The sequence below is a fragment of the Taudactylus pleione genome, unplaced genomic scaffold (genome assembly GCF_031769625.1).
Source record: "Taudactylus pleione unplaced genomic scaffold, aTauple2 ptg000556l, whole genome shotgun sequence".
Taxonomy (NCBI): domain Eukaryota; kingdom Metazoa; phylum Chordata; class Amphibia; order Anura; family Myobatrachidae; genus Taudactylus; species Taudactylus pleione.
Window position 1 is genome coordinate 23,324,405 of NW_028284958.1, and position 18,486 is coordinate 23,342,890.

Consider the following 18,486-nt stretch of genomic DNA (forward strand, 5'->3'; position numbering starts at 1 on the left):
GGCTGCCAGGTGATCACATACCGGTATGTGCAGAGTAAAAGGAAAAGGGCTGCTAGATGATAATACAGATGTATGTGCCGGGTATGAGGTAAGGGGTTGCCAGGGTATCGCACACAGGTATGTGCCGGTAAGAGGGAATGAGCCGCCTGGTGAGTGGCTCCTTTAAGAGTTAAGAAACTTGAGATTTGTTTGCGCAACAGTCAGTGCAGCGGAGCCGCCAAAGTGTCTAGACTGTCACATGATTGCCGACAGCCAATAGGGCGCCGGCTGCTGGGCCCGAGTGTGTGAGAGAGCGTGAGCACAAAGAGACGGGAATCAGTGTGCAGGGACCGGACCGAGGGAGCACGAAGCAGCCTGCACGTTACCGGGGTACTGTGCACGGGGTTCTGGGAGCGTGTGTAACAGAGCACCGGGCGGACATTGTCCCCATGCAGAAAAACCTGCCTCTAAGAAGCAATTGACTGAATTGCCGTGCAAGGACCGGGAGTCCAGCAGCAGCAGCAGCTTGCAAGGGCCAGGTAGCCGGAGCCTCAGGAGAGTGGACTGTGGAACACTGCCTGCTGATCCGTGCATGAGAGCCCCCGCTACAGCGCTGAGCCTGGATCAGCGGCTTCCATGCAAGTCGTGACTACAGCAGCTTCCCAAGTCCGGACCGGGCACACTGGGCACCCGCAGCCCTGAGCCTAGCTACGGCGCAGCGGCATCACCCCTACCTACCTACACCCCGCCCTGGGCCGCAGCATCCCACCAGCCCGGCTGCGCATTGTGGTCCCCAGGATGCTGGATGTGCGATGCGCGGAGCTCCGTCCTTGCCCGGCGATGTGACAGCTCCGGAGACCGGTATAGGAAGAGAAGCTTCTGCCGCCAGCGAGGAGTCTGCGAGATGTGACCCGAGCGGCCACCTCGGGTTTCTGCTGTATTCCGTGGAGCCCCCAGCCGTCCTGCCCACTGTGCCCTGACTCCTGGTGGCCACCCCGTCCCGTCCCTCTGCTCGGGACCCATCATCTGAGCGCTGTGGTCCCCTCGGTGTTACTGCAGGGCGCAGCCGCTGGCAGAAGATTACGCAGCGCAGTATCCACTTTGGCACAAGGAAATATTACGCACAGAAGGGTCTCTGGCACAGGAGAAGGTGACGCAGCGCAGGGTCCCTCTGGCACAGGAGGGGGGCAGCCACCACTCTGCCTGCTGAGTACAGAAGTGGCCCCGCACAGGGCTGTGCTCCTGCCCACGGAGAGCCCTTCCCGGCTGTGCCACCCCCGCGCAGCCACATGCCGACACCCCCAGCTGGCCGCGGCCACTGAGGCTACGGTGACCCGGGCACAACCCCGGGGGCGCCGCATGTTCAAGTCCAGACGCACCGGGCTGGTTCGGCGCCTGTGGCGGAGCCGGGCGGGCGGCGATGGGGGAGTGTCTTGTTGCGGTCTATCCGAGCCGCCCGCCGGGTCCACGGAGCTGCGGTCAGCTGCATCGGGCGTCCTGAAGCGTTTGAAGGAGCAGGCTCTGTGCGCATTGCTGGAGGCCGTGGAGTCCCGGGGCGCAGCACCTGGAGGCTGTGTGCTGGTAGCTCGGATGGGTCCCCCTCCTCACCTGCTGCTTTGCAGACTGTTCCGCTGGCCAGAGCTACAGCATCCTGGGCAACTGAAAGCCCTGAGCGGGTGTCAGGGAGCCGGAGGACCTGAGAGCAACAATGTGTGCTGCAACCCCTACCACTATAGCAGGTTATGTGGACCGGGTGAGTAAATACAAACCTTTCATGGCCATATGATTTGAAACCATGATGCCCTCCCAATGCATGACACCTCAGGTGGCTTTCCTGTCTGTCATTGACTATAAAATATTTAAAAACAACTATATTTAAAAATAAGTAACACCCTTTTGCTCTTTTCTTGAGACTTTTAAATCAATTACTCCTGGCTGGGGAGCATGCTGGCTCCGAATGCTTTCAATTAGTTATTTTAAAGAGCTGCAGAGAGTGACAGAAAGCTTCTCTCCAGCATAGTCTATTTATTGAGTGGTCCTGTAGATCTCAATATTGGGCTAATGTCAGAATGACTGAAATATTCTCTGTAAAACCCTTCTTAATATGTGTGTGCTATATAACTTAACGTTAACACTTCTAAAGGTAATGTTGAAAGCGACGCAAAGCAAACGCTTGCCAGCAGTTGTGTGTGTATAGTATACAGGTTTGTTTGCATATATAGGCTCCATTTATCAACGAGTTACATATGTTTCTGGTATTTATCAATCATTACAGCGGCGGTATTTTTGTTTTCTTACACCCTTAAAATAATGTATTGCATACTGTATTTATCAACGAGCGGTATTTGGAAGTTACTGCTTGTAGGCTTATTTTGTTTTCTCTGTGGTGCAACCGATGTTATCCTGCGCTGTTGCGCACTATGGCCCAAGCTGCATGACACAGCATCCAGGTCTATGCCCAGACCCACACCTCCCTGATTTAGGCACGCCCCTGCAGTGCCCATGTCCCACGGCTGTCTCTCTGGACCTGTTTGCACAGCATCTATACATAGCGTATTGCTGTGTAAATGCATTTATTAATAGTTGTTTATATAGAGCCAGCATATTCCACTGCGTGTTACAATTGGGGACAAAACCATAATAAGATGAGACTGGGTAATAACATCCAGCGGTAAGAGGGCCCTGCTCACAATTTTTGCGCAGTTTATGGGGGAGATGTCATCGGCGACATCACCGATGCGGTACATCCCCCCCCCGACTTTGCGTACATACCGCGGTTAATTACCGCGGCATGTACCAAGAATATCGCAAAGAACAGCTCTCTCGATGAGAGCTGTACTTTGCAATGCTGCCGGGCAGAGGGACTTCCAGGTTTAACACCCAGAAGTCTGCGCAGAAGGCCGCGGACCGCGGGGGCTCATGGGAGGGATCCGTCCGGATCCCTCCCAGCCAGAGTGGTGCGCTAAAAAGCCCATAGACTTCTATTGGGTAACGCCACCTAAAAATTGGCGTTACCTAGCAACGCGAAGCTGCATTCTGCTGCTTAATACATACGGGGAATGCGGTAAAACCCCCAAAAACTGCATTTTCGGGGGTTTTACCGCATTCCCCGTATGTATTAAGCAGCAGAATGCAGCTTCGCGTTGCTAGGTAACGTCAATTTTTAGATGGCGTTACCTAGCAACGCGAAGCTGCATTCTGCTGCTTAATACATACGGGGAATGCGGTAAAACCCCCGAAAACTGCATTTTCGGGGGTTTTACCGCATTTTTGCCGTTAATACATCTCCCCCTATCTGTGTTAGTTATACACTTTGAGAATGAAATGGTGTAAAATTTTTGATATTTTTTTTTTTTTTTTTGAAGATTGTTGTAAGTTTTTTGTTATATTTTGACAGTTCTCCAGCAGTACATGGGGCCCCATTTGACAGAGACCACCTCTTTAGCATTCGCTAAAGGGGTTATGACCTCCTTTCAATATTTAGCAAACCGCGGTAAACTAAGATTACAGCTATTTGTCCCTGTATCGCCTACACCATCTATAGGGTCCTCATTGCCGCAAATGGTGACCCACCAACAGCATTTCCGGCTTCAGCACAGACTTTACTGTGTCCCCTCCCGGGTGAAAGTGTCATAATAACCGCGTGCAGACTGGCCGCCGCGCATGACAGAGCAACCTGTCGCTGGCAGCGGTAGACTGCCAGCAGCACAGTGGAGGATGCCGCCGAGGAGGGGGGACATTGCTGGACCTCTTCTGAGGAGTAAGTAATTTTGAATACCAGTGGTATATCCGTTAGTATCACTGCAATACTAAACGATATATGCTGGTGGTATTGACTCGTTATTAAATGATGCCCATAGTGTCCATGGAACATTTAAATCTGTTCTTAGACCACACACCCCCTAAGCTGCACAAGCAAGGAATAAAAAATTTCATGCACCAATACACAACACCTTAATGCGCCAAGTCTGTTATGTAAGAGCAGTTTGCATATTATTTTATAATTTTATTAATAGTTTTGCGCCAGGCTTCTCCCAAATATTCTGTTTCTGTATAATCTGGAATAACTATAAACTCGGGATAACCATATTAACCTTGTTAAGTATCTGATGAAACTCAGGACTAAACAAATGTTGAGACGAGGGCTGTATGTCTTCAGCCCCCCCTCCCCATGGACTGTTAATGTCTGATTTATATGGTCCACCTTTCTGCAGACTTCTAAAGTGCTCTTTCAGGGCTGTATACATGGGCGTTGACAAACAACGCTAATTAAAAGCATAGACAAAACTTTTTACTCTGTCCTCGCTTTTACAGAGCATTAGAAGCGCATTCATTAATGCGTCTCAAAGCTTTCCTGTATCATAGTGTACTTAATGAGTTCTGCCATGTAACTCCCTTGGATTTTACAGTGTGTTAACACTTATCAAAGCTGCAGGCAATATTGAAATTAAAATGAAGAAAATGCCAGAAAGTGTGTGCACAGGTCCATTCACTTGCGTTATATATTTGGACTATCTGCGTGAGAGCTATTAATAGACTGTAAGAACGTGTGTTAAATGCAGAGACCTTTAGCTGGAAGCAGGGAAAATATGCAGCCAAGTGGACATCCCTTGTAACAGAATGTGATGTACAAGTTTGAATAATTAATAAGGTTCATTCCAGGGCTGGACTCATTTCAGTCACCATGGTTACTAAATTGTATCCTGTCAAAGTGGAACAGGAGACATTTGGCACCTTGCTGGTCCCTTAGGAGTTGTCTTATCTTCAACCAGTGGTTCCCAAACTGTGCGCCGTGGCACACTGGTGTGCCTCAGGACACTTGGGTGCCTCAGGCTGGTGGTCCAGCACCAAATCATATTATCTTTGGTCAATGTAATGTAAATATGTGGACAAACAGAAGCGCAAACCTGTCCACCATCACATAAGTGACCCTAAGGGTGACAGGTCAGCACAATTTACTTCATTTTACTACTTTTACATGTTTTTTCTGAATTTCTCAATTACAAACTTTTGGCTTAGGGGTGCAGTGAAAACAATCCTGATACTCTAGGGCAGTGATTTTCAACCTTTTCCAACTCGAGGCACACTACAAAAAATTGCCAAGGCACACCACCCGACGATGCGCCGTGTGGGAACAATGAAAAGGCATACACAATAAAACACACTACATTGCCCTCCACAGGAATGAAACTCACTACATTAGCCTCCTCAGGAATAAAACACACTACAGTACATGTGTGCTGAGCTGACCGCCGTGGCACACTTGACAAGCACTCACGGCACACTAGTTGAAAAACGCTGCTCTAGGGTGCTGTGATTCATACAAGTTTGGGAACCACTGTCTTAACCCCCCCCCCCCCCTTTCCTATGCTCATACCCCTTGCTTCCCTGATGCCCGTATTGTGGAACAGTCATGAGTACACCACCCCATTTCTGGTCACACTCCAAAAAGTTATGTGCACATTACTGCTCCAATATAGAGGTTGGAGCCAACTTGTCAGCATCCCCATGTTTCTGTAAAGTACAATGAATTGGAATGGGTATTTATTTCCTATCTGAAGTGGAGGGGGTGAGAAGTAAAGAGCAGGAAGAAACCAGGGTTGGGATAAGTGTTGAGCTCTGGCAATTTTCAGTAGTGGAACGTGGCAGTCTAATGATAACCAGGCACTGGATAATCACTGTGGCAGAGAGCACAGCACTTTCTAAAACGTCTAACAATGCCAACAAGCCAAAGCTGTGCCATGCAGATAGGGTCTCCTCTCACCTTGTCATGTGCAATTACTTTTTGTCCTGGCATTGACAATATAGAGATATTCCAGTTAATGCAGTGTCAATTTCTGACAACGTTGACTGGACAGAGATGAAACTGGCACAGTACTGTATGAACTACACCCTTTTCACAGTTGTCTACGTCTGGCCTATAGCGTTATATATGGGTGGGAGTTCTGAACTGCATTTCTCACTGACACAGAAAGGGCACCTACATCCATATACTTTTAATTAATGTTTGCAGAAATCTAGGGAATACATACACTTTGCGATTACCCCTATGTCTGTAACTTCCAGCAGGGGAGTTTTCCATTTTGCTTTGGTGGGTCATCTTCTCATTTATGCAATTGAGAAGTTCACAAGTAAGGTGAGCCTCCAGCAAGAGGAGAGATCTTATGAACAGACTACTAACTGGGTCCTCAAGCGCCAATAAGTAGAAGACTGTGGCGTTCAATTTAATCAAAAGTAAATGTAGTCATTAGGGATTAGCATTAGTTTAAATGTATCTTATGTTATTCTGCGCTTACATACATACATACATACATACATTCGAATGCAATCGGTAAATCTGCAAACACAGAATAAAAACAACAACACAGTACTTTCAGGGTTTAGAAAAATGCATCATCTTCTAATCAAATCCCATATGATCGTCAGGGCTCCAAGTGGTAGATTGACCTTTTGGACTGCAACCATTGTTTGGAAGGGCACCCAAGTAGATGTATTTATGGGAGTGCTGAAACTTTTTGCATGTATAACATAGAGAAAAAAAATAAAATAAAATTATATATATATATATATATATATATATATATATATATATATATATATATATATACTATAATCTCCCGATCTATTTATTAAAAGCAACATATAGTAAATATTTTGACAAGAAACATGAGAACTGATGCTTGACATAAAGCTGTGATCATAATGGCGGCATAGTTACTAAGTATATCTCCTGCTTTTCTTTAAAGCTGGTTACACACTGGCATTAAATTGCACATTTTTACTAATGACTAACACCAGTAAAGCGGTGGCTGCATATGCTTTGGGACTTCACTTTCTCCACTTACTGCATGTTCACTAAAGTAAATACGAGCCCACAGGTATAAGGTTGTGTACACACCTATAGATATCTGTCTGGTGGGAAGGAAATTCTGGTAATGTATGGGAGAAAATAACTAGTAATTTGCTCCCAAACACTGGAAAACGGACCAGATTTTTCTTCCCACCAGACACATTGGACATACATTACCAGATTTTCATTCCAACCAGACAGATGTCTGACAGATAATTGTTTAGTTTATGCCCAGCATAAGGGTTGGTTTAATAACACTTTGTGAAGTGCCACTGACATTTTCTTGGCACTTGTGGTAACCAAATCAAATAGGTCAATGCAGGTAGACTGAAATGGCTGCTTGTACTAGACTTCAGGTGTATGCCTTATTTGAATGGGATTTATGTGTGGTGTCTTGTAAAATATTACATATATTCTGTATCATTCAAACAAAGGTTTGAATGGTACAGGATGGCTTTTTATACCCCATTCTCAAGTTGCTCTGTGGCACCAATGGTATACAATTGGGAAGCCGGCTGCCGGAATCCCAGCAGCCGGCTTCCCGACTACTTTATCCCGCCGTGGGATAAATGACCGGCGTCTATATCTAGACGCCGGTCATTTCCCAGACGCCGCTCATTTCCCCGAACGGATGCCGGGCGCCGCGAGCGGACAGCCGAGGGGGGGGGGGGGAGGGTTAGGTTTAGGGCACCTGGGGGGGGGACTTAGGGCTAGGCAGCCCCCGGGAGGGTTAGGGTTAGGCTAGGGGGAGGGTTAGGGTTAGGCACCCCCACGTGGGACTTTGGTTTAGGCAGCAGGGAAGGGGGAGGTTAGGGTTAGGCACAGGGGGGAAGTTAGGGTTAGGCACCCCTACGGAGGGTTAGGGGGGGTTAGGTTAGATTAGAGAATACTTACCTTACCGCGATCGGGATTTCCAGTGCTATCGGGCTTTCGCTGCCGGGCTCTGCTGTTTTGTTGGGCTGCTAGGATTCTAACTCCCGGCCATGTGGCAGCCGGCATATCAAACCTATTCCGCACCAATAGCCAAACACTGCAATTTGAAGTATCAATTATTTTAAAAATGTATAATTCTTGTATTTGAAGGAATGTACGCTGTTAAAATTGCAATTATTTAGTGGCCATAATATAATTCTTGTGTTTCAATTTCTATGGATTGGGGAACCAAAGATCACAGGGAAGACTGTGGCACGGTTTTATTAAGCTATTCCACACAAACATCCCTTTAATTCTTTGGGAGTAGAGCACAAAATGCCTGAAAAAGCTGTCATTAAATTAGAGCTGTGTTTCCAGGATTGCATTCCAGTGTAATAGAGGCAGAACACGGCAAGTCCCTCACCCTCCCTTTCTTGGGCAGAAAGCGGCTACAGGATATCTGAAAAGCAGCCCAATGACAAGGATCACACTGTAATCATATGCAGATCAATGTAACCGCGCAGAAAGCATTATAATATATATATGCAGTTCAGTATGGTTACGTAAAAGTGATCCCTTATGGACAAGGTATAAACCCTCCTTTTAGAATTAATAAAGTATCACCATATACTAATATCCACTTACTAAGAAGCGGTATACACCATTTTCCCACAGCTCACAGGAATATTTTCTAAATATCTAAATGTAAAAATAAATATCTGGCAGTGAGGAGTAATGGTGCATACACCCGTTCAGATAAGACAACGATAAAGCTATCGTCTGATCGTCCTGCATGTTCTGGATGATCGTTATCGCTGGTCCCTATAGTAACCTGGTCGATATCGACCAGGTTGGACTGCATGCACGGGCGATGGTCGTTATCTGTGCCCGCGCATTGTCCGTTGTTTGGCGGTTGAAAGGGGCCAGAAAATGGACGATTTAAACAATATCGTTATCGTTTATATCGTCCTACAAAATCTGACTGTGTGTATGCACCATAAAGCTTAGGTACACATTAGACTTGTCGTTTTCCGACTAATTGGAATGACCAATCATCCAGTGTGTGCCCACTACACGAGAGCTCCAGCGTGGTGTCTGTCACATCTTCGGATCTGCCGTACATGCTTCGCAATCTGAAGATGTGACTGATGACCCCATGCATTTGGATGCGGCGGGGGAACGACATATCGTGCGGTTATTCACCAAATCGTAAGGTGTGTACGGACTGCACGATATGTCGTCCGTCACAACTACCGTCGGATGGGTACATAGGTCGTCTAATGCGTACCCAGCTTACGTTTCATACGTTAATGAGCAAAATGCGAAATCCCGCAGTGAAGCATCTGATGACAACTGATGTGCTGTGATCACAGGAACCAATAGAGTTACAGAGTAGATGTGATAAAGTTACATTAGTTCATTTGTGGCCACTCTTTGAGCTGCTTATGACTATGGGTTTTGTTTATCAAGCAGTAATATCTCCTTTCTCCGGGATAAATGTAATGGGTAGCAGAATTTACCAATATTAAGATGATTTAGCTGTCACATAAATGTAATTTGGTGTGAATTGCGGGCGATGACCTCAATGTGTTTTGCAGTGATGTTGGAACACTGGCAACAGCACCCTGATTTTGCCCCAGTGCTACCAGTGTGGCATAGAAGTGTACTAAATTGCGGACCTCCCCCTTAATTGAATGGACTCCTTTTTAAAGTTGTTGTTTTTTTTTTTTGCAGTAAAAATTTTTTTAGCGCTTTTAATTTTGGAAATACATCAAATACTAGTAACAATGCAGCCCCCAGGCTTTTACATTTGGGTCTTTGTCGTTTTTTTTTTTGTTTTGCTGTAAAAAGAGGTTAACAGCTCTTTGTCCTATTTAACGAGGTAGAGAAATCGTTAATTTCTCCTGCGGCCTCTCTATTTACTTGGCTTTCCATCGCCCCTATAGCCTGCAATTGGGACTGCGATTTATGTGCGATATATCAAACTGCAAAAAGATATACTTTTTGCCGTTTTAGAAAAAAAAATGGCATCTCGGGCTGGCATTAGGCATATGGAGTAGGCGCTACAGGAGAAGAAAGCTTTCTCTTCCTGTTTATTTCTCCGGCAGAATGTCAATCAAATGGCTCCCGGCTTCTGTATTGGTTATAGCGGTCAAATACATTGATGAACTGTGCACAGTGCTTAATGCATATTTGAGACCTCTATGGCCCGCACTTGCAAACTACCATATTTAACTGTATGGAAATGATGATCTTCAGACTGGGTAAGTAAAAACATCTGACATAGGTTGTGGTCATAGTATGCTGAAGATGTACTGTATGGCACAGTGGTCATGTGCTATGCCACTTGACATGTGGGAGCTGTTTTGTAGTGGGTCTAGTGCTGTATGTGTAGGAGGATCTTTGTCCTTGGGTGACTGAGAGGAGTTGCAGTCAGCATCCCGGCGTGCTCCAGTAACTCGACCGCCGGCATCCCGAAGGTAAATATCGGGGGTTAGGTTTAGGGTTGGGCACTGAGGGCCTGATTCAGAGCCGCTCGTAAGCGGCCGCTCGTTCGCTCCGAGCGATGTTTGCACCACTGCGCATGCGTACGGATCGTAATATGCATGCGCGAACCAGTCAGAAAATTTTTTGTTCGCTAAATAGCGAATGCTTGCTATTTTGAGTGACAGAATGAGGCGTATGTGGGTGGTAACAGGGGAAGGTGCTTGAAAACAGGGAGTGGAGATCCGAACGCAGGCGTGCTTAAAGGTCAAAACGGGTGTTTTAAGGGTGTGCATAATTAATACAGCAGCGTCATTGACCACGTCACTGGGTTATTTTATAGCCAGAACTGCTCGCAAGATTGTGGTAGCAAAAACCAACCACAAGAATAGCGAGCAGTTCATACGCTGGTCGATGTACTCGATTAATCTAATAAATAGCGGACAGGACGTAGGATGCGAGCGGCCAGGGGGCGTATTTTTTCAAAAAACGACCGCAAGTTTTGTTAGCTCGTTCAGACAAAGAGGCGTGAACAGACCGCAAAGAGCGAATGGTTCATTTGAATAGCCACCCCTATTTTCTGGACGAACGACCGCAAATAGCATCCGGCTCTGAATCAGGCCCTAAGAGCGGAGGGTTAGGTTTAGGGTGCGGAGAGGGGGAGGTTAGGTTTAGGCACTGGGGGGGGAGCGTTGGTTAGGTTTAGTCACTGGGGAAGGAGTGTTAGGGTAGGGGTTAGGGTTAGTGCTACTATACGTACCTATGGGTGTCGGCATTCTGACTGTCGGGATGCCGCTGTCTGTATTCTGACCCGACCTCTGGGAATCCATACCCAACCCGACTGAGAGATCTATGCAGTTGGTCTTAAAAGGTATGCATAATGCTTGCTGTCTGTACACTGTGGCTCTGGGAACCTTATGAGGCAACTGGTTGCTGCAATGGGAATTGCTTGCTACTGCTACAAAGTGAATTGTGAATAATGGACGATGTTCGCTTTTAATCTAGCTGACAGGCTGCATGCTTGCTGTATTGCAATATACTAGATGGTTGCTCTCTTTGTGTAGCCATATTGGTGCAATGTTTCCAGCTGGAAACTGTTACCCTGCTTGCACTAAACAATCAGAATGTAGTTCATGCCAGTACATATCAGTGTGATGTGCTGCCCAACATCAAGTTTTCCTGGCACACATAAATGTCATTAAGTATGTCCGAACATCGCAAGATTTTCCTGCATACCTCTATGGGGTACAAGGGAAACCCTGGATGTAGCGTTCCGATAAATTAAATCCGCCTTAATTGATATTTTATATAGATATAGGCGATTCAATTGTTAGCGCCGGCATCTGTTAGTGCTGAGCACCCAACAGAGCAATTCAATTGTTGCTCCGTTCAGGCTTGGAACAGCCGCCAGTGATGACATTTCTGCTCACCCCTTCTGAGGTGACCAGCAGAAATTTGCGATTAGTCATGGTTTTGGGCACCCTAACCAGGACTTTAGACTGGTTTAGCCGTTCGTTTTTGTCTAAATAGGCGTGACAAGCGCAATAATTAATGGGCACACAAAAACAATTGAATTGCAACATTGGGTGCCCATTAATTAGGGCACCTTTTAAAAATTAAATTGCCCCCCATACATTTTTACAGAATAGGTGGTTTTACTCAAAAAGGGAGGAACGCATCAGAGGATCAGATTTTGAATGCGATGCATAGCGATATTTATTAACGCTGTACACATGACTAATTATGCAAGGAACAGCTCTTCCGATAGGAGCTGTCTCTTGCTAAGAGAGGACATCCGGGTTTATGTCCTGGGAGTACTGCTGCACATGCGCAAGCCGCGGGGAAACACTGGATCCTGTTGTATCCCTCTGGGGGAAGTGTCTGGGAAGAAGCCATAGGCTTCTATTTAACCTATAGATGGTGTTACCCATCGGGAACAAGTGCTGGAAAGTTTAGCTTAGCTTTCTGGAGCTTGAAGCATATGGAGAATGCGGTCACACATCAGAAAACGGCATTTTCTGTGGTTTGACCACATTTTTGAGAATAGTGCTTTCCGCCCAATATCTTATTTGGCAGAAAAATAGCATTTAATAACATGAAGGATGTTGTACAACTTCCAAAATATAATTCAGTATTAATATTGTTTAAACAAAGCAACCTTGTCATGGGTGTATCCTTATTTTATTGCAAAAAAATGTCCTCTTCTATACAGTCCCTTATTTAATAGTGCCCTAATTTCCAGAAGGAGACAGAGCAAAGCTATCTAGGTAGGTAAATCAAACTCAGCCAATTCAGTCAGGCAAATGGGTAAAGATGGGAGCCCCCATAAACACTAAACACTAGTGAAGTGGGCATTATTGATAAACAATGGGTTGCTGAAAGGTATCATAACTCTAATTTAAATTAAAAAGCAATTTTTTGTGAAAGAGCTATTCGGACTGGTTGACATCTACAGAAAATGCTATGGTCTGGTGCTCCTGTGGTGACACCAGTGACTGGGAAGAATGGTTTTCCTGTCACAGAGGTATTGTTTTAAGTATGACACTAGTGCATCATTTACATACCTTTTGATATAGATCTATTTTGGTCTGTTAAAGAAATTATCATTAATCAGGACCTAAATTAGCCCTCGCACATATTTTTGTTTATATACTTGTATAGTTTGGAATATAAATATACCATTTCTTATAGGTTTAATGGTATTTTACGGTTATTAAGTTCTTTAGTTAATCAGATTTGGTCACAAACATTTTAAACACCTGATTTATTGTTTTTGTATTCCACTCCTGCAAGCATTAGCTGTCTGAATTTAAGTTTACATTTGTCATTGTACCCTGGTTATGGGTTAAAAGAAGTACTGTACTCATAAATGTATGCAATATTCATAACTATAACATTTCTGAGGTAAAACTATGTATATAGATGCATGAAATGTATATTTGAGTAATGCGTTGTGTGTGTAAACCTTATTATGGCCTCTACAGTAAATGGGGTAAAAATATGCCCCAGTGTATGGGATACACATGCACTGTAGAAGAATGGGCGGAGTGATTTGGTTCCTGTCGGGAAAAGTGGGTCTGGTTGGAGAGAGGTATACAATAGCTGTCAGCAGCAGCTAGGGAGGTGTTGCCATCGATGGCAAAATAGCAAGTTGCCACCGATCCGGTGTACAATCTGGTGGCCAGGAGGCTGTCAGGGGCAGATTACACGTCAGCGGTGACTGACATCGTGGCCGAAAAGGGGGCGTGGATTATGCAAAGGGGTGGAGCCTGCCAAAAACGGGGTAGAGTCTGCCAAAAACAGGCGGAGCCTCACGGCTTCTCCCGTATTTGTCACTTTAGGGTCGTGCCCAGCACTGTCCGAGATGCTGGGCAGCCCGTACACATGAGAGCAGATGCTGTGCGCGTGTGCACGGAACCCGTTCTCCTCCTGCACACCCGCTGCTCCGCCCCTCCTCCCTCGCACCCTCCCCCCCTCATCCCCCCTACCGTGGGACACTGTGGCCTGCGGGTGGGAGAGCGGGACAGTCCCAGAAAAAACCAGGACTGTCCCGCTGGATGCGGGACAGTTGGGAGGTATGGGTAAGCTGTACTAAACCAGCACCTAACATTGCAGCAGGGACAGGTCACAGAGACACAGCAGAGTGATGGAGATGGTAAGCGCTGCTCAGGGGACAAGAACAGCTGTAGCTATCAGTGGTGGAGCTGTGTCTCCGGTACATACCGCTGTGGGGAAAAGACATAGATTACCAGCACTCCCTACCAAGCTAATTCACCCGAATAGAGGGGGATTATAATATGGAATCAGTATGATTTACCGCCGTACTCATGCCCGGCGGTTGGAATCCCGACAGCGGCATCCTGGCAGAGGAGGAAATCTCGATCGTCAAAGGTAAGTATATACTAACCTACAGTGCACACGGAACGTATTCACAGTGTCACTTTTTCCATATTTTGGTATGTTACAGCCTTATTTCAAAATGGAATAAATTCATTTTTCTCCTCAAAATTCTACACACAATACCCCATAATGATAACATGTAAAAAGTTTTTTGAGATTTTTGTAAATTTAATTAAAAAAAACAAAAAAAACCCCCTAAGAAATCACATGTACATAAGTATTCACAACCTTTGCTCAATACTTTGTTGATGCACCTTTGGCAGCAATTACAGTCTCAAGTCTTCTTGAATATGATGCCACAAGCTTGGCACACCAATCTTTGGGCAGTTTTGCCCATTCCTCTTTGCAGCACCTCTCAAGCTCCATCAGGTTGGATGGGGAGCGTCGGTGCACAGCCATTTTCAGATCTCTCCAGAGATGTTCAATCAGATTCAAGTCTGGGCTCTGGCTAGCCCACTCAGGGACATTCAGAGAGTTGTCCTGAAGCCTCTCCTTTGATATCTTGGCTGTGTACTTAGGGTCGTTGCCCTGCTGAAAGATGAATTGTCGCCCCAGTCTGAGGTCAAGAGCGCTCTGGAGCAGGTTTTCATCCAGTATGTCTCTGTACATTGCTGCATTCATCTTTCTCTCTATCCTGACTAGTCTCCCAGTTCCTGCCGCTGAAAAACATCCCCACAGTATGATGCTGCCACCACCATGCTTCACTGTAGGGATGGTATTGGCCTGGTGATGAGCGGTGCCTGGTTTCCTACAAACAGAACGCCTGGCATTCATGCCAAAGAGTTACTTCAATCTTTGTGTCTCATGGTCTGAGAGTCCTTCAGGTGCATTTTGGCAAATTCCAGACTGGCTGCCATGTGCTTTTTACTAAGGAATGGCTTCCGTCTGGCCACTCTACTATACAGGCCTAATTGATGGATTGCTGCAGAGATGGTTGTCCTTCTGGAAGGTTCTTGTCTCTCCACAGAGGAATGCTGTAGCTCTGACAGAGTGACCATCGGGTTCTTGGTCACCTCCCTGACTAGGGCCCTTCTTCCCCGATCGCTTAGTTTAGACGGCCGGCCAACTCTAGGAAGAGTCCTGGTGGTCCCGAACTTCTTACATCACATACTGATGATGGAGGCCACTGTGCTCATTGGGACCTTAAAAGCAGCAGATATTTTTCTGTACCTTCCCCAGATTTGTACCTCGAGACAATTCTGTCTCGGAGGTCTACAGACAACTCCTTGGACTTCATGATTGGCTTGTCCTCTGACATGCACTGTCAAGTGTGGGACCTTATATAGACGGGTGTATGCTTTTCAAAAACCTGTCCAATCAACTGAATTTACCACAGGTGGACTCCAATTAAGCTGTAGGAACATCTCAAGGATGATCAGTGGAAACAGGATGCGCTTGAGCTCAATTTTGAGCTTCATGGCAAAGGCCGTGAATACTTATGTACATGTGATTTCTTAGTGTTTTTTTTTTTTTTTTAATTAAATTTGCAAAGATCTCAAAAAAACTTTTTACACGTTGTCATTATGGGGTATTGTGTGTAGAATTTTGAGGACAATAATGAATTTATTCCATTTTGAAATAAGGCTGTAACATAACAAAATGTGGAAAAAGTGACGCGCTGTGAATACTTTCCGGATGCACTGTATTTCTACCTCCTAACCCTCCCTTAGGGGTGCCTAACCCTAACCTTCCCCCTCAGTGCCTAAACCTAACCACCCCTTCCGCACCGCCTAAACCTAAGTCCCCCCGGGGGTGCCTAACGCTAACCCACCCTTCCCCTAGCCTAAACCTAACCTACCGAGGGGTGCCTAACCCTAACAATCCCCCCCCCACTGCGGCTATCCGCACCTGGCATCCTTTCGATCGGGATGTCGGGCTCCCAGCGTATGTCTAATGACAGGCGTCGGCATATCGACGCCTGTCTTTAGACCCTTGCCGGGATATGACAGTTGGGAAGCCGGCTGTCGGGATTAGGTCCGCCGCCCCGGCTTCACGACTGCATACCTTTTTTATAATTATAAACCCCTGTTTTTTCGTTGGTTAAACATATGCTGTTATAGTTGCTCCACTAAGGAGAAAGCTGGGGAGTATTTACATGCTCGCTTACTGAGAATAGGTGGGCACTACACATAGTCATACACTATTTCATCTGAAGGCTATATTCATCCTATAGCAGCAAGATACAGTACTGTTCCTGACATAAAAGCCATCAAACTTGTAATGCAACTGGCAAAGTAGAAGAGAGTCTACCACTCAGGAGAAGAATTCTACTCTATAGACATTAAAAGGAACATATGTACCCAATTAACCTTTTTCAGTGGAGATGGACTTTAAAGGTCCCCATACACTGTGTAATTTGTAAACGTTCTGATATCGTTTACGATTTCCCTTGAAATTCTGAATGAACTATTTGTGCCAACAAATGGAATGATTGTACAAACTAGCAAATCATATAGATGTGTCGTTATTGATTTCAAATCGTTAACGATATATCATTTGCAGAAAACAACCTCACTATGCGTCTGCTGGAATGTCAATAGGGGAGGGCTTATCTAGGGGTTAATACACATTGGTGGGGAGGAGTTAATACACATTGGTGGCATAGTGGTTAACATTGGCAGAGCAGGGGTAAACATTGGTGCTGCAGTGGATATTGGTAGCAGGGTGTACATTGGTGTTGTAGTAGAATACATTGTGTACAGGCAATGTACATACTCACTATTCGAGAATAGCCAAATCGCCCCAGTCAGACTATCACACTGCTGTTTCCAGCTGCTCTCTTCGTCCACGTCGTCTGTCACAATATGAAGGAGTGGCCGGGGACATTGTCAACACATTGTACATCACAACGTTCATCAAGCAAAACACCGAACGATGTGTGTCACATTGTGCACGATAGGTCAAAATCTTTCTGCAGGTTCTGTTGATCAACAATGCCGATACACGACGCTGGGGACGCGCATCGTAATTGTCCAGTAAAAAACGCAACTTTTTACATGATTGGTTTGTTACGATCGATTGAAAATGGCCGAATCATGTAAAAAATTGCACAATGATTGGGGGCCTTAAGTATCTAATGACAGCTGGATTCATGCACTAACTGGCTGCTACAGATCGACTCCAACTTATTTTATACCAAGTAAGATATTAGCATAGTACCCTAGGTATAACAGGAACCTTGTGCTTATGGCCTCAGTGTGCAAATAACGAAGAGTTGAAAGGGACCTGGATTCATAATTACAAAAGAAGACCCTCATATTAAAGGATAGGCTGTAGTCTCTATATAATTTCATTATATGGATCCATATATATTAGTCTGATGTAATATTATAGTATTGCTCAGTTAAATTCTATGTATTGCCAGATATCAAACTGTATGTGAGAAGTTCTGTAATGCAAAAAAAAAAAAAAAAATTAATGCTCTTATATGCATGAATATCTTGTCTGTATAAATTGCGTTAAAACTAAACTATAATACTGCCTGAGAGCCCACCCCTACTCTAAGGATCAGGTTCAAGACTGTGCACTTGAACTATACATTATACATAGGTTACATTATACTGCACAGGACTATGGTCTATTTTCTACAATGCATTGCTGTTGTTAATCTGGTACAATATCATGCATGCACTAGCAGTATTTACTATACAGTGTATATTTTTAAGGGGGCCCAAACCATGCGCACTCTTATGGTTAGCCAAGCCTCTGCAGAGGCTGGCCCCACCCCTAAATGGGCCCCTATCACTACATTTCCCCCGGTGGGCCCTTCATGCACCAGTCCGACACTGGCCAAAAGATATTTCAATTTTAAATTGCTGAATGTCATCCCCTCAGGGGCAGCTGGAGTAACAGAACCACACCACCCAGTAAGCCTGAGGGGTCTTTTGCTGATTTCGCCTTTGTATGCGGACATCACTGCTCTCTCCCAGTCTCCTTACTCACAGACACCACACTAACCCAGAGCTACCACGCAGCCCTGGGAACAGCCCACAAGATCTGCCATTTTGGAGGTGCTCTGACCCAGTCGTCTCTCCATCACAATTGGTCCCTGTCAAAGTTGCTCAGATCCTTATGCTTACCCATTTTTCTTGCTTCAAACATATCAACTTCAAGAACTGAGTGTTCACTTGCTGCCTAATATATTCCAGCCCTTGAAAGGAGCCATTGTTACGAGCTAATCAATGTTACAGGTTGAGTCTCCCATATCCAAATATTCTGAAATACGGAAAGTTTTTAGCATGACTGAGATAGTGACACCTTTGCTTTCTGATGGTCCAGTGTACACAAACTTTGTTTAAAGCACATTTATTAAAAATACAGTATAAAATTACCGTTAGGCTGTGTGTATAAGGTGTATATAA

At 45.4% G+C, this 18,486-nt stretch overlaps 1 protein-coding gene across 2 annotated transcripts in view; it reads left to right on the top strand.

Annotated features, from left to right (window-relative positions):
* Window positions 1–215: 215 nt before the first annotated feature.
* SMAD6 (SMAD family member 6) overlaps window positions 216–18,486 on the top strand; it is a 71,752-nt gene continuing 53,481 nt past the window's right edge. For both annotated transcript variants that reach the window (XM_088452769.1, XM_088452770.1), the window contains exon 1: window positions 216–1,732. In XM_088452769.1, coding sequence (XP_088308895.1) covers window positions 1,339–1,732 — 394 coding nt within the window. In that variant the 5' untranslated portion in view covers window positions 216–1,338. The remainder of the gene's footprint in view (window positions 1,733–18,486) is intronic.